Consider the following 17791-nt stretch of genomic DNA (forward strand, 5'->3'; position numbering starts at 1 on the left):
AGGACTCCAAGCAGAGACAGATGAAGACTGCTTTTATATCACCTGGCATACGAACACTAGCTAGTTTCACCTCAAACACCATCAAATATGTTTAGTGTTCCTGATTCAGTTTTAGAGATGAGGGGGTATCAGGTAAAAGATGGTGAATAACATTTGATATTAAAACGTCGTAACTAGACTAGAAGTTCCATTTGACTGCAAAGACTTGATTCTTCCCCTACGATTTCCCATGAAACTGAATTCCTCTTTGTGAAATTACCAGAACTCCAGGGACAAGCTAGACAAAGGAAGGTGAGGAGAGGACGCCCAGGAGGGTTCAGGGAGAGGTGTGTATCACCTCACAGGAGCAAGATTCGGTTTCAGTTATCTAAGACTTGAAAATGAGCCCAATGGCAGGCTCTGGATGAAGAGACGACTCTGCACAAAGGATGGGGTGGTCACCTGTACTCTTAAGTCTGAAAGAAAGAATGTCATATAATCAGGAATGGAGCAATGGCTTGGCTAAAGGGTCAAGGGACATTAGTGGCCAACATTAATAGAGGACAGTGTCAGGATCAAGGCCCAAAATCCATTCATGTGACCGGGATACGAAACAGGGAGGAGAGATGATAATTCAATTCCTAGGAGAGTGGGGTGCAAGATAATTATTTTGGAACTGGGAGGCTAAAAATGGGTGGGTAAGATTCTTGAAGAGGAGTTTTGAATGTCGGATTTCTCTCCTAAATTAGCCACTTTCTGTCTGAGCTCTGTGGAAACATATACACAAAGGAAAACAACCAGCAAAAACAATCTTGTTCTGATGATTATTACTCACTGGGTTGGTTCATGGGGTAAATTCTTTTTGCTTAGATTTGCTTCCACAGCTGGGGCCTACTCCACTTTCTTCCCTAACTAAAACCACACAATGTATTTTACTCTTCCCATCAAGAGGAAAGGCTGGTTAGCAGGGAGAAGAGAATGGCAACATAAGAATGCCACAGCACTACCTGAGGCTTCCAAACCCCTCCCCTTCCAAGCCCGGGGAACAGCCTCCAGACGCAGTTCAGCTCCTCAGCCACAGGAGAGGTTTAGAAACAAAATACAACAGTAAACGACAACAACCTGTCAGAATAACAGCTTGCTAGGCCTTTTCCCCTTAAAATAGCAGCCATTCTACTATGTCGCCTGCTGTATGAAGGAAATAATGGAACATCGGTAGGTAGGCTCCTTTATTAAATGGAGCCTAACTGGTGTTCTTGACCTTAATGGAGCCTTCCGACAACCCAACTTCTTAGAAGTGAAGTAGCTATAAACTCCTGGCAATGAGGGGGACCTAGCAGCAATCTTCACTCCATTCTGAGTCAGGTGCTGATCTTGGTCCATATTTATTTCTGGGTTAGGACCTAAGCTAACATGCAGGTCAAGTTCAGTAGCAATGGATGCAAAAATGTGATGGATGGAGCAGTGAGTAGCCAAGAGGAAATTACACGTGGCAGAGTGATCCATGAGGGCAGGGGCCATGGTGCTTACTCAGCACGCCCCACATTTATGATCTTGGTAGCATTAAGTCAAATCCCAACTCCTTTGAATCAGCAGTTAACTTTAAAAAAAAAAAAAAAAAGTTCAGCATTGCTTAGCTGATCAATTTTTCTAGGGCCAATTTTTGATTAGCAAGAATGAGAAGACTAAACCAGAGCTGATATGGGCGGGCGGAGAGGGGGGTCCAAAGTAGCCCTGTCATTATCTATAGCTCCATGTACAATTCCCCACTTGTCATTGCCAATTTCTGAGGACTTTTGATTAGATCCAGCTGCTGAATTAACAAGGCCAACTGCCATCTTTATAAAGAGGCTTCAGTTTATCCTTGAGTTGACTGAGCGCAATTTGCACTATACTGGCCTAGTTCAATATTGCAAACCTAACTTGACCTAGACTGTTAGATGAAAGAAGTTGTACTTCAAATACTCTGTGGCACAAACTGGCACATGTATGGCCCAAGCTACGTAATACACACACCTCTGCACACACACACATCATGTCCACTAAAAATAGCCAGACTACGACATCCATCAGAATTAAGTAAGGTTTCCCCAACCTTTGCTTCCTATCGATCTTCTTGTTTAACTTCACCTATGTACTCAGGTAAAAATCCCTGACCTTAGCCAGACTGCTGGCCTTACCCTGAAATTCAGTCCCTGGACACACAAGTAGATTCAGATAAGCAGCTAGCGTTTCTCCAGAATTGACCTCTCTATATTCCCCTGGTTTGGATCTTGCCCAGACTGATATATCAGCTATCACACAAACAGGTCTATACAGGATGGCCACATTTATCTTCATCGATCAATGTGCTCATGTTATCTGTCCTCTGATCAAAAGCAGGCCAGTACTGCAGCAAGCACTCACTCTTCTCTCAGCCCAGAGGCAAGTCTATGCTTGGGTCGCCCTAGATAATTCTCCTTATTTCTCGTTAGTCTTCAAAATGAAACTTCACCCAGGTCCATCTCCTAATATTTGTATCTTGACACATGCTGCTCTTTAGGCTTAGAATGCCTTCTGCCTTCTCCTCCAACAATCCAAAACCTCACCCCTTCAATTCTCACCATCTCCACAAACAGTTCATGCTACTTCCCTCTGCCTAACACATTTTTCCTTTCTAAAGTGGGTTCTATGAGGGGAATGACTATTATACATATTAATCCTTTTATTCTCAGGTCCTAATACTCATCAGGTAATAAATAAAAGAAAGAAAGAAAGAAAGAATGAATGAATTAGAAAAAGAAGGGCTTTTTTTTCATCTTTGCTACCCTCCATATAACTTCCATCTGAATCTTTTTGGCATTTTTAATGACTATCACACAACCAGGTCCATTCTGGGAATCTCTCTCATTCCCTCTTCTTGTTTTATGAGTGCTGGCCATTCACTTGAATTGAATGATATGGCTGTTGAGGTCAGGCTCCATATTATATCCTTAATGTGTTCTTCCCCAAGTACCTATAGCATTGCTGTGCAACATGAACGTTTAATTAACATCTGTGGAGGGACTGAATAACCTGATACTTAAGAATAAAAAGAAATTAAGATACAATGATTGCCACATGCTTCTTGAATTAAGGTGAGAACTAAGCTCATACTCTGAATGGCTGAGTTCACCTAAATAAATGCCACATCATGCTAAAGCTTTCAATTCAGTGAAAATGTTAAATAAAGCATTTTGTTTAATAACAAGTAAAAAAATTCCACTGACAAACTAAGGCTTTCAATTTTGAATTTGAATTGGTAATTGCTAATTGGATGTTATCTGTACACCATTAGATAGTTGCACAACTGGGTGAATTATATCATGTTATTAATTAGAGTGCTACCTACAACCAATTTCCAGGATTGATACATTTTTTAAAAACTGAATATACCCTGATATATCAATAGACTGCCTGCATATACCTCAACATTTCTTTCAACAATTAATTAAATTTGGGGGATTTAAAATTTCTGCCTAGAAAGTAATGTCTCACTATTCACATTAGAATGTATTCAAGTTTAAGGACACTTCATCTAAATGTAATCATAGATTTCTAAAGTGTGTGTATGCAAGTTTGCATTTTTATTACATACAGACCCATCCAAATATCTGACATTGAAACAGGCATCGTAAGAGTCGGGAAAGTATCCAAGGAGGTGATGGTATCCAATTTAAAAGTACAGGAAAATCACCATCACGTTAATAAAAATAAAATATGTCTGTGAAAAACACTGGTTTGATTTGAAGGATGAACTACTGATCCAGCAGATCTATCCATTCACTTAGTCCTACATTCACACTGAAAAAAAATACCTGGAACTGATATAGATGAAACACTGCGTTAGGTACTATTATACAAAACGGGACTGAAGGTGAATGTATAAACTGCATGTGGGGAAATCTAGCAATTGGCAGGATCTCATGAATATGCATGCACATAGAGATCTCATTTGAGGTTTCTCTTCTTTAATAGAACATTTCTGCATTTTAATGGGCAGCCATGAACTTTGCTTAATCACCTTTTGTGGACTTTAATATCAAATAAGTATTCAAAGCACATTTTTCTTCAGTGAAATGGACTGGAGAAGTTCAGGAATGTTCTCATCCATCAAAAAAAACAGATGATAGAACGCAGTCAGTTGCCATATAGGGAACTGGCCTAATTCTCCCTGTCTTTGCCTGCCCTTCCTGATGGGGAGAATGGGTGCTTTCAATGTCCTCTCTTCATTATAAGATTAACAAATTCACACAAGTTAGCGATAAAAAAGAAAAGGCTGGGACAAGGGATAAATAGTTGCTTACAACTCATATTTGATGAGAAAATACTAAAATTATTTCTTTGTAACTAGGACCTTTGTAATTGGCACATGAATAATCAAATGAAGCTAAAATTACCAGCATTGGTTTTCTGGAAGCTTCTGGAGGCCTCAACTCACCATGTCCTTAACTTTGGTCATCTCTGAGTTCTGTGTCCATCTTGACTTTTACCACTTTCTATGGAGAGATTCTGAAGATGACTTGAATAGTCACCACAAAGTGGATTATGACACTGGTACATATGCACTAAGGAGGAAGTGATATAATGGTACTTTTGACTGGAAGAGAGAAATGAAGTCCTCAAAAGAATTCATGAATTCTAGTGGGGAAAAAGGTACCTCTCACCTACTACAGAGACATATTCAATTTAAATACTCTATGTTTCAAGCAGAAAGGTAAGTACAAACAATAATCTGAGGGCAAATTTCAAAGTCATTAATATATTCTACAAACGAGTATTGAGCACCTTTTGATGTGCAGGTACTCTGCTAACTGTGGAGAAACAATAGTAAACATGGCCTTGTCTTTGCCCTTTAGGAGATTATAAAGCTTATGAACACATGGAAGAAACAGATCTATAAACAACTGATTGCAATTCAGTGTTCATGAGGCTGAGTGATCATGGAATGCAAGAATAATGCTTTAATACACAAAATGTTTTGGAGCTAAATGCATATATATATCACATTATCTATCTATCTATCTATCTATCTATCTATCTATCTATCTATCATCTGTCTATCTATCTATCTATCCATCTATCTATCATATAAAATTTGGAAGTAAATGGCCATAGTTTAGTGGACATTTTACTCATTTAGGTAACTAAGCTATAAGGTGTTGCTTTAGAAAAGTTAAATCGTAGGTTAGGATTGAGTTGTCTGTGACAATTACCCCCCCAAAATGAGAATAATTTATTTCCTTCTTATTAAGATCAGGTCAATGGTTTCACATAACTGAACTGAATGTCAATTTGCACAGTTACTTCTGCATTATGCACGGCCTGAACAATTTTCCCTACAGGTAAGGTCTAAGATGGAGACAGAAGCTGGCAAGGATGTTGAGAATACGGATCACTGCAGATTGCCTGTGGAGGTATCTCGCAACGTATCTTTTATCCTCAACAGTTAGTAATATTTTGTAACTGTCTCTGCTCACTGCTACCAATTATGGTGACATAAATGGCTCTATCAATACTCCTGTCAATATTAAGCAGTCCTATGTGTTCTAAACATCATTAGAGAAAGGTGTAGTGCCAAGAGAATGGTGAGATGTTGATAAAGAATACATCAGAAAGGGGTTCATGTAAATCATATTCCAAAATGCAATCTTTGGGAATACTGAGTTATGGAGGAACCTCATTTTGTTCATATTATATGTGGACTTCAGTAACAGGATGCCTGACATACATATTGCTGTGAATTTGTGCTATTGTTTCTATAATCTATAAAATTATGGAAAAATCATTATGGGTTATTGGAGATCATCTACTTTTTACGTGACATAAACGCATTTTACCTTAATAAGGCGCAGCACATGTTCTCCTCCCTTAAGAATGGAAAATACAATTTAAAATTCGATCCCACTGTTCTAGAGAACAGTTTAATTACTGGGAGCCACAAAAACTGGGTCAACTTAATACTTTGGTTGGATAACATGCTTTCATAGTTGGGAACAAACTAATCTTGGAATCCCAGCTGTTGGAAGCATCTGCTATAGAAATGTAGAGGAAAAAAAGCAATATGTAATCTTTACCAGCTAAAAGATGAAAAATGCTACTATATTAGCCTATTTCTTTGCTCAGATTATGATAAAATCCCAATATTCTTTTGGAATTTAATTGTTTATTAACTTTTCAGGAAAATCAACCTTTAAATAACTGCATCATTTAATAAGTAAAATTCAGCAAATAACAGACTTTTTTTGTCAGTGATCATTTGAGTTTCAATCTCTTCCATATTGACTAGATAATTATTGTCTAGATTCATGTCATCAATTTTGCACCAAAACAAGTTTAAAAGAGGAACGCTTTATACTGATTTAGAATTAATATTCTTTCTTGTGACCTCAAAATGAAAGATTTTTACATGTATCAGTAGAGTAGATACTGATTTACTAACATACATTTACTTTCCCAATATTTATTATAAGAAGCTACATGCAACTATTAACATTAGGCAATTGTTAAAACTATAGTCATTGTAGGAAATGAAATAAAACAAACAGATTTTTAAATGGAGCTTGTAATCGCATGTGCAAACCTAAACCAATCTAAATGATCAGAGAATATTTTCATATGATATCTCAGAAATCCAATTAAATTAATTTAAAACACTGAATTATTTCAGGAAGTTGACTAGACTTGTAATCAGTGCTGAAACTTTTCTAACACCTAATTAACTGAAAAAGTGGTAACAAAATTATGTTTCCAATTCATTTGAAGCACAATCTCTAAAGGCATTTTCAATTACCTACATTTTCTTTGAATTTACTCAACTTTTAAAAGTTAGATAAAGCTTTGAAAATAATGTTGAATGGTTACATAACTTTGGCGAATTTTTTTTCCTGTAATTTTAAAGGGATTTTCATCTCTTGACAAAAAAATCTTTTGAATAGAAAGTAGTTACTAAGGAAAATCAATAAGAATGTTATGTAACAATCAAACTTGGTTACTGTTGGCAAATAGAGTAAAATTATATTAGGAGGAGAGAGTTACAAGTAACTTTTCTGATTGGGAAAGATTTTTCTTATAATTGTAAATTTAGACAAGGCATTTGTATGCTTTCTAGAAACAGTGGGTTCTGGAGGAAATACGGGAATTATATGAAAGGAGATGAAGTGGGAAATGCAGATCTTCATTATTACATTTCTGTTTGCCTTTGAAGGAAACCAAGAAAAGCTGAGAAACTGAGAAGACAGTCCCGCATCACCTAGAAGAAAACAATCAGGACGACTTTGTCCTAGTGTCAAGACTACCAAAGTAGTCCCAAGAGAATGATGGCGGGTGAGCCAATAACCTTGCAGACTCCTACTGCGACCTGGCTGGCCGGCCCTTCACAAGGACTGAAATTCTTCCTGATTTTTTCAAATCTTGCATAAGCTCCTTCACCCGTTTTCTTTGATGCCTATTTGAAACTTTAATCACTCTCCTCTGCCCATTCTCCCTGTTCCTTTCTCTTTGTACATGATTCTACTCTAAGGATAAAAGAAACCATCCAGGTTAATATTTAATATGCAGAACTCATACAACTCAATAGAAAAAAATAAAAATGTGTAGAGGAACTGAATAAACATTTTTGCAAAGAAGACATACAAATGGTCAACAGTATGTGAAAAGGTGCTCAACATCACTAATCACCAGGGAAATGCAAATCAAAACCACAATGAGCTATCATGTCACACCTGTTGGAATGGCTGTCCTCAAAAAGACAAGAGATAGCAGGTGTTGGCAACGATGTGGAAAAAAGAGAACCCTCATACACTGTTGATAGGATTATAAACTGATGCAGCCACTATGGAAAACAGTATAGAGGTTCCTCAAAAATTTAAAAATAGAACTACCTTACGACCCAGCAATTCCATCCTGGGTATTAATCCAAAGAAAACAAAAATACTAATTCAAAAAGATGCATGCACCCCCATTTCATTACAACATTTTCACAATAGTCAAGATATGGGAAAAAACCCCAAAAAACCTGTGTCCATTGAAGGTGAACGGATAAAGAAAATGTGATGTATATATATATATGTATGTATACATGCATATATGTGTATATATACATATATATACACACACATATATGTATATGTACACATATACACACACCACACACAATGGATATTATTCAGCCATAAAAAAAAAGAAAATCCTGCCATTTGCAACAACATGGATGGAGCTTGAGGGCATTATGCTAAGTGAAATAAGACAAATACCATATGATTTCACTTGGAATCTGATAAAACAAAACATAGAAACAGAGAACAGATTGGTGTTTACTAGAAGTGGGAGGGTGGGAAAAATGAGTAAAGGGGGTCAAAAGGTACAAACTTCCAGTGATAAGATAAGTTAAGTTCTGGGATATAATATATAGCACTGTGATTCTAGTTAACAATACTATATTGTATATTTAAAGTTGCTAAGAGAGTAGATCTTAAAAGTTCTCATCACAAGAAAAAATGTGTAACCACGTGAGGGGATGAATGTTAACTAAATTAACTGTGGTGACCATTTCCCAAAATATATAAAATCATTATGTTATATACCTAAAACTAATACAACGGTGTATGTCAATTATATGTCAATCAAACTGGAAAAATATTTTAAACAAACAAAAAATAAGCCCACCAACCCTACCACTCTCACAAAAGTAAAGTCCATCTTTACATCCTCCCTGCAGTTGCAGGGAAAAAAAACCTTCTGCCTCGGACTTGTCTGCTACCTGCGTACTAGAATTAATTCTCTTCTTACTCTGTTAGTCTTCTCTTCTCTGACTCTCAAATGGCTTTTGGAGTATACACAGGCCCGATTTTCACCACCTTTAAAACAAAACAAGTAAACAAAGAATAATAACACCTCTCTTCCCCCCCCCCCCCCCCCCCCCCCCCCCCAGTTAGTAAGTCTAAAAGGCCAACTTATACTCTTTCTGGAATGGTTAACTTCTATTCACATTTTAATCTTAAGAATTATTTCGGGAAATTCCACCATGACTACCAGTCTCCTACTTTATTCTCTGTACAACTCACAGTGCAGTGCAACTGCCGTTTGTCTTGCAAGGCTGTGGAGAGGGTGGTTCACCTCTGTGTCCTTATGAAAAGTGGACATTTGGAGATAGCGTGGGACATCAGAACGTCTCGTGAACGTGAACATTGTGGGTCCCCAGTAAACTTCCTCAACTCACGATACGTTTCCCACACTCCTCCATCGTTTTCCATCACTAGAGGGTTCTGTGTATAAGATGCTGAGCTGACGGCATGTTAGTAGAGCCTATCTTCTCCCATCTGTCTATCTCCATCCTTTGTACAAAATGTCACAACATTTTGTAGCTATTTCTTCACATGTTTTTATCTACAACTAGACGCTGAGCTCTAGGACCTAAAAAGACCTAGTGTTCTTACCTTCGCATCTGGAACACCTACGATTTAGAAGTCTCAAAATTACCTAAAGAAAAGGAAATAAGGAAGGAGGGAAGGAGAGGGACATTTTGTGTAGGAGGAGGAAGGTGAGGTGTGGGGAGGGTTTGCATAACACAGTAAGGTAAAAATTATGAAAACAGAAGACACCCAATTCGAAAATTCTCACTTGATTTAATATGAAACGGTGATTGTTTGTCAAAAGTTGAACACTTTATGTTTGGTGAAATGAAATACAAATTCTTTTTTGCATTTACCCAAGTTCTTAAAATTCACAACACTCATTTTATGATAAATTGATTTTTCCCATTTACCTCATGGGATCGTATTGATCCTCATAGTAAGATTATATAACCTACATATCCTGAAAAGGAAAACATAAAGCAATAATACTAAGGTAATCCAATGCATTTGCCCAGGCCTCTCCAGGTAACGGGGCATTATCACACAGGTACATCATTTATCTCACGACCACCCTAAGAGCTAAGCAGAACAGCTGCTGTTATTTTCACTCTACAATTGAGAAAATTGAACTTCAGAGAGGTTAAGAGGTGCGAACGCCTTGGAGCTGTGAATAAATTGAAGAAGAAGGTGAGGTAAAAGGGAGAAATATTAGATTTGCTCTTTTGAAAATGCTTCAGTGAGAGAAATGCAATCTTAATCAGCAACAACAAATACTTATTCAGCATTTACCTCTTGGAACCCGGCTCTGTTTTTCCTGTGATAGAAATTTTATCAGAAGAAAGAGCAGGCATCACTTCATGGTCCTTCAGACAGCAATTTTTTCTTAAGAGATCTGGGCCTTTCAAATAATTTACTCCCTGAGCATTTTTAGATTTTAGGGTGGCAGGAAAAGTAATTGTTAACTGTTTAACATCGAATACAGCTAGCATACATATTCTTAGTTAAACATGATACTGTAGAGAGTTTCCTTCTGTGTCTGCATAGAACTTACAGAGACCTTGGATTATTAACAGGTATTGACTCAGGAATAACAAACACCTTGTTCCCCTTCACTTTCACATTTCTCCGTCTTATGACTAGAGTTCCAATCCAGTAGAGTTCCAGTCCACCCTGGCTTCTTTTGTTTACCTGCCTTTACTAGCTCTTTTTTCAGATGCTTTTATGTGGCCATGCTTCTGCCAATTTTAGAGGACCTGAAGCAACATATTTTAAATCATAGAATCGTGAATGAGAGGGATTTAAGAGATCTCCATGTCCACAGCCATTTAAATGTTAATAATATCTACAGTACGCCCAGAAATAAAACACTGGATTGCCGCAATGAAAATACTTGTTGCATTCAAGTAGTGCATTATGGATAATTTCTGACTCTTTCTAAAAAACAATTTTAATGGATTATATTACCTTGGCAATAAATAAGAAAAGAAGCATTTTAGAGTCTTGCAATTGTGACATCTTTGCTTTGATGGCATATTCTTGGTTATGTATATACGATTTATTTGACAGCAAATAAATTTTCATGTCAAAAAAATGCGATCAGGAATAAAAACTTCCATTTATAATTTGCCCCTAAGGAAAAATGTGGCCTGTATATCCACAATTTGTATTGTGATTCCTTTCCACCTTGTTTTGATGAAAAGCAGAGATTCTTATCATTCTGGCTTTCCTTCTCAGGACTGAACATTGGGAGGCAAACAATGTGAAGAGACTCACCCACTCTTCCTCATCGTAGTCTGAGTGATGGGGTATGGAGTCCTGCCTCCTCATTGGCGGGGGTGGGTCCTGGGGACAGCTCTCCTCCGTGCTGTTTTTAGGAGAGGGTGGCTTGTTCAGGACGCCTCCCGGCCTGGCAGTGTAAAGTGCTAAAAGAGCGCTTCTGACCAGCTGATCCTTAAAGGCATGTACAAAAAGCTCTGTCTGGAAAGAAATCGACAAAGATTAGAAACACCATGGTAGGCATCTCAGCACAGCGCTACGGAAAGCTCAGCTGCAGATGTGTTGGTACTTCAGTGGCACGGGTGGTGGAAACAGACAGAGGGAATGGTGCACACCAACCAGGGGAACACAGTTCGGTGCTGGGACGCTGCCAAGGCCGAGTCCTCCTGCTCTAAAGTTAACAGCGAGATTCTAAGTACACTGTCAGCACCGTCTGCGTCCTTCGCCCCCTGTCCTTCAGTGCCACATCCTGTCTGTGGAGATGGACTTCACTGGGGATAATCATCTGAATACCATCTGCCTTTCAAGTCATTCCAAATATACCTTAAAAGAAGATGTGATCGGACTATGGCTATTCCCCATTTTAAACAGAGGTAAAGGCCAAAGAAAGAAAGACATGCTTTTAAAAAGAAACTAGAGGCAGGAGACTTTTTTCTCTTTTCAGCAGCCTGGACAGATGCCAACAGTAGACAGGACATAGGCCGTCTTCCCCATGAAAACATCTGGCTTTTATTCTTATTATCACCCTCTAGCTGTCTCCTCCACCAAATGGTTTCAGTAATGCTCAGTGTTAACGAGATTACTGTAAAACTTGCCACTGTAGATTTTACAAGCTGATGGTAAATACCTAGTAAGTACTAGAGTAACGATGGCTTCCCAACAATAAAGAACTTTACAGCTGTCCTTCGCCATTTCCTGATGAAATGGTTAGTAGCTTCACCCTGTAATACTGGAGGGTTCAGTAATTGATTTTCTGTGTTATAGTACACTTAACAGGCACGTGGCCTAACAATCTGTTCCAAGAGTAGAGAAATAACTCAAGCATTGACCGATATTGTTATCATATTCATATTTTGTAATCTGTTAGGAAGGGGCCCTTTAATTCATAGCATTATTTTCAATAGCAGTTGATAGAATCACCATTTAATGAGACGCTCTTGGAGGTAAACCTGTAACTCAAAGTAATCATTTATTGGTGTACTCTCCACATGCAGTCAACAGTACAATGCCAAACTGGTGGTTACTAAATTGTCTCTAAATCATGCAATTAAAGAAAAGCAATTAAACCATGTGCGAAACAAGTGACTCATACAATAATGTCCTATCTACATAGTTACTTCTTTGCAATAGATCATAAAATTGTAGTACAGGAAGGGACCTTAAAGTAGATAAGGAGACCAAAAAAGAAGTGTGGTAACCTCTCCGAGGGCAGACGGCTTATTGGCAGCACACATGGAACAGATCCTAAGTTTTCTAACAAATCCAGTAGCTTCTTCCCTTACTCTATACCACCTACCAGCCACTGTCAGCCTACTTGTTTTTGTCTTTCTTCCCTTTCTTCCCAACCCCACTCCTCAAGTGTTTTGAATAGCTACCAGCGCTCATAATTAATTGTGTCCACAATTGCCCATGTAACTATCTTCACTGCTAAACTTTGTTGGAGAAAACATCCAAAAAAAACACAACCCTCTTTTAATCTATTAGTTATATTGAAGTCACGTTAAAGGTAAATAGTAAGAAGTATGAGAAATATATAAGAATAAAATGTTGGAAAATATTTTGATAAAAATTAGGAAATCAAAAGACAGCATTTTTATTTAAAAAAAAAAACACAACTGATGGAAAAGTTGGCTAGACACTATTCAGACAAGTCAGTATCGTTATAGCAAAATGGGGTGTGTTGTTGACATAATTTTCCATATAACATGCATATGTCCATTGATGTGAATTTAAGCGTTAAAAATGTGAATTTATTTCCATTCAGCTTAACTGGACTATTTCTCTGTTGATAGTTTCAATAAAATCTTTTGATTCATTTTTAAAGCAGAACAGCTTGCCTTCTTTGAATTCCTGCGACTACAGCTCCAGTCTCCCTAACATTCACATAATTACTATGTAGCTGAGTATCACAGCTAATGAAATCTTCTACGGTTCTTATAATTGTGATCATTTGCTTCCCATAGCATGCACACACAGAGATTCTACTTCATTTATTCAAATCTCATTTGGGTTGATTTATCACCAAGATATGGGAGATAATACAGTAGATTATTACAGTTTTACAACCCCGAAGTTTTTTTTTTTGGGGGGGTAGCTGAATATAATACACAACATCTTAAATGCAACAATTGCTGATCTTTTACTTTGGATCTTTACTGAAACATTTATCTGACTCCTTGGAAACTCTCCAATTCACCTAGATCCTGTGCATAGAAATCACATTCTTTCAGAAAATTAAAAAAATTCCACTACGTGATCTGGAAAAATCTTAATTTTCTTGACCACATTACTTAGTAAAACGTAGACCAGTGTAGAACCTGATGTTTTATAGTCAAAATAAATCAGCTTGAAGAGATTAATGTAGTTGGTGAATCCTAACTCATCTGTATGTTGCTGTGCTTGCAAGTGAGATGGTACCAGGAAGTTAAAAGTCATGGCAAGGATACGAGCATGTCTCTGAGTTGCCTGTTGACTCAGAGTTCTGAAAACGTTTTTCCTTTTCCCTTTTCTGACTCAGCTCACACTACAGAAAATGCAAAAAACAAGGTTGTCTAAATGTTACTGTATGGGTAGGCAACACAATTCATTTAAAATACCAATTTAATACTATACTAAAAAGCATACATTGAACCAAAGACAGATCTATTTCATTTGTTTGATATTAAAGAGAGAAATGTTATCAGAAAAATGAAATGCTTTCTTGCCTTACTGACATCTCTCCAATCCATATTCTCATACATGTATTTTCCAAAGTAACTTACAGAATTATCTACAAGTATTAAACTACTAAAAAGTACTTCTCCTGGGAATGAATTTCCCCGTTTCCTGAATATTAATGGCAGAGGAATAGTTAGGCTATGTTCACTGAAAACCACTCTTTCAAAGCAGAGAACTCAGCAAATTAAGCAAAGTCCCATTCTATCTAGAATCTCTTTATTGTCACTGAAAAAATTCAAAGCTATGCCTAATCCCACGCACAGTACAGAAATAGCCAATGTCATAAACAAGTGATTATAATTTTAGTAGTCATATAGATGGCAAGAAAAAAAATCTTTATTATTAAATTTGATATGCTTAATTATTTCATAGGGCAATAATGCTATGCTCCGACTTTGGTGTACTGATGTATATTTACATATCCCATATTATATAACACATAACATTCCCTGAAGGAAAGAACATTGAACTTTCAGCCAAGAGTTATCTGACATCTGGGTAGCTCATATAAATTATTCTCTTGACCTTGGATAAATCATACAACCACTTTTCCCCAGTTTGTACAAAATTATAAGGCCTACCTGTGAAACCCTTCTGGGAGTTCATTGTAAACTGTAAAGTGCACTCTGCTATTTATGCTTCTCCTTTTTGACTGACCTTTTCAGTTTCCTTTGTTGATTCATAATCCCCTGCTCACTCAGGGGACCTTAAGGAACCTTAAACTACTTTCTTTAAAGTACTTTTTTCCATTGGTGATGTAACCTCTTCTTCCATAACTCCTAGTATCATTTATGTGCCACGGTCTTTAAAATCCATTTCTACCCACCTCCTAGACCAGCACTGTCAACTGTTTTCACTTGACAGTCTTTTGAGTTTAGAAGTCTCAGCCTGATTTCAAAAAAAAATTTTTTGTAATAAATGTGTTTTCCCTACTTTTCCATCTAAGTGATATCATTACTATCCAGCAACTCAGAACCCAAACGTCTGGATCATATGTAATAACACTTATCTTTTGAATTAGTGATCAATTTCTACTAGCTATACTATACCTTTTGAACAATATCAAAGAGTGACCCTTACTTTATGTTCCCACAGTTAATCCCAGTTAAGATCCTTTCCATATTCCATGTAGATAATTTCCATAGTTTCCTTACCAGCTGATATACTTTAATTTCTCTTTTTTCAGGGTGTTATCCAAGGCCACCGGTGTTAACATCTAGAGTTTCCTAGTCCCAGGTTAGGACTGCTGCATCAAAATCTGGATTTTAGCAAGCTCCCCAAGGAGCAATGCTGACATTTTGCGATGCTCAATAATTCAAATCCTCTGTCCTAGCTCACCCTGTCTATTGCTATCGAGGAGAATTTCACAAAGCCTGCCTCCAGTCCTTCCATACACAAACAAACTTCTTGGTACCTACAAAACAGACATTCTCTTGGGTAAATAACTAGGAATGGAATGACTAGATCACATTTTTGAAAACTTGAGATACTGTTGAACAGTTTTCCAAAATGTGCAAATAATGGTGTCCCCATCAGTGATATATATGAAAGTTCTAGCTGTCCCATATCCTCCCCAGCTCTTCATAAGCTCATTCATTTTGATCTCAGCTATTCTAGTGGGTCGTTAGTTGTATCACATTTTAGCTTACATTTTCATTTCCAAATAACAAAGGATGATGAACATCTCTTCATGTCCTTATTTGCCAACCATCTTTGGTGAAATGTCTTTTCAACATATTTGCCCATTTTTAATTGAGTCGTTTGTCTTATTAAGTTGTAGGAACACTTTATATATTCTGATACAAGTCCTTTGTCAGATAAATATTTTAGAAATACTTTCTCCCGGCCCATGACTTTCCTTTTCATTTTCTTCATAGTGTATTTTGAAAACTTTAATGAAATTTTAAATTTTGATGGAGTCTTACATATCATTTGTTTTCTTTGTTTTGGGTCATGCTTTTTGTGTCCTATCTAAGAAATCTTTGCGTAACCCAAGACAGCAAAAATGTTTCTCCTATCTTGTATTCTAAAAGTTTGTTTGATTTTTTTTTGCTTTTAGCCTGTGTATTAAGGTCCATATTCCATTTTTAATTAATTTTATATATATGTAAGGTGAAGATAAAGAAAAGTTCATTTATTTTGCCTATGGATATCCAATTGTTCTGCATTATATGTTAAAAAGATATCCTTTCCCCAATACATTTCCTTTGCACTTCTGTGTGAAGTTATTTAAATGTGTATGTGTGGATCTATTTCTAGATACTTTAGAATCCCTACTTTCTAGAATCTCCCAGATTCCATTTCATTTGATCTACATGTCTATACTTACACTAGTATATTACAAACATTGTAATGAACTGGTAATTTTTAAAGAGTAAATATGTTTAAGTAAATTAAACATTTGGATTTTTTATTCTGTCCACATATTTACCATTCCTGGCACTCTATTCTTTTGAGTAGCTCCAAATTTTCCATGGTATCATTTCCTTTTGCCTAAGATTTTCCTTTAAAATTTGTTATAAGTCAGCTGTGAAATCTGATTTTACTTGTCTAAAATAGTCTTTACCATTATTTTCCAGACATCTTTTTAGATCTGGAATTATAACCTTTTAATGTATGTCAGTATTTTGAAGATATTACTCCATTGTCTTCTGGCTTGAATAGTGTCTAATAAGAAGTCTGTTATAATTCTCCTCTGTGTTCCTTTGCATCTAACGTGTCTTTTTTCTTCTTTCCTGGTGCTTCACAATTTTCTTTTTTATCTGTTTCTCAGCACCTTGATAATTATGTATTTATGTTTCTTTATTTTTTTAAATGTTTATTCTGCTGGAGTACATTTTGCTCCTTGAATCTGTAGATTCATTGTTTGACAAAATTTTGGTCACCATTTCAGCAGTATTTTTCTGATTCCCCTCTTCTTTTCTTCTGGGACTTTTATTACACATATGTCAGATTTCTTGGTATTTTCCTATGTCATTCATGTTGTGGTTTATCGTTTTCAGTCTTTTTTTCTGTGCTTCCTTTGAATGAATGCTGTGTTTGCAAGTTCACTACAAAGTGACCAACCTGCTAATTCCACCCCGTACATACTATTTCAGAAATTGTATTTAACACTTTTCTGAGTTCTTTGTGATTTTGTTAATCTTCCATTTTTCTCTTCATCCTATTCATCCTTATCTACTAGCTGTATCATTTCTCTTTTTGGGTCTGTTTCTATTGCTTAATTTTTCTTCAGGTTATGGGTCATAATTTCTTCTTCACTGAATGCTTGCTATACACTTATTAAATGCTATTTTGTATTTTCCATTCTTGGTTGCTGGGTTTTATTGTATTCCTTTAAATAATGTTGAATTTTGTTCTGATGTGAAGTTATGTTATTTGGAATTGGTAAAGTCCTTTTACAAGACTTATTTTTAAGCCTTGTTAGAGTGGAATCAGAGCAGCCTTTAATCGAGGACTGATTTATTCCCACTCCTGGGGCCACATCCTTTTGAGGGCTCTACATAGGCTGTATGTATTACAAAGTCTTTTCCTCTGCTGGTGGGAAGATCAGCTATTCCCAGATCAGTGTGGCCAGCAGGGATTTTGTCTGCTTATTTCTGGTATTTCTTTCCCTGCTTTTGGGTAGTTTACTCTTATGCATATACATATCAGTACTTAAAGATTTAAAAGTACCCATTTATAGATCTCCAAAGCTCTTTGTGTGTGAAGCTCCCTCCTTTCTG

At 36.7% G+C, this 17791-nt stretch overlaps 1 protein-coding gene across 9 annotated transcripts in view; it reads right to left on the reverse strand.

The window, feature by feature from the left end:
- INPP4B (inositol polyphosphate-4-phosphatase type II B) overlaps nt 1-17791 on the reverse strand; it is a 613177-nt gene that overhangs the window by 76990 nt on the left and 518396 nt on the right. For all 9 annotated transcript variants that reach the window (XM_033135157.1, XM_033135154.1, XM_033135152.1 and 6 more), the window contains one exon: nt 11127-11330. In XM_033135157.1, the coding sequence (XP_032991048.1) occupies nt 11127-11330 (204 nt within the window). The remainder of the gene's footprint in view (nt 1-11126; nt 11331-17791) is intronic.

Source organism: Rhinolophus ferrumequinum, chromosome 18 (assembly GCF_004115265.2).
Source record: "Rhinolophus ferrumequinum isolate MPI-CBG mRhiFer1 chromosome 18, mRhiFer1_v1.p, whole genome shotgun sequence".
Classification (NCBI taxonomy): Eukaryota; Metazoa; Chordata; class Mammalia; order Chiroptera; family Rhinolophidae; genus Rhinolophus; species Rhinolophus ferrumequinum.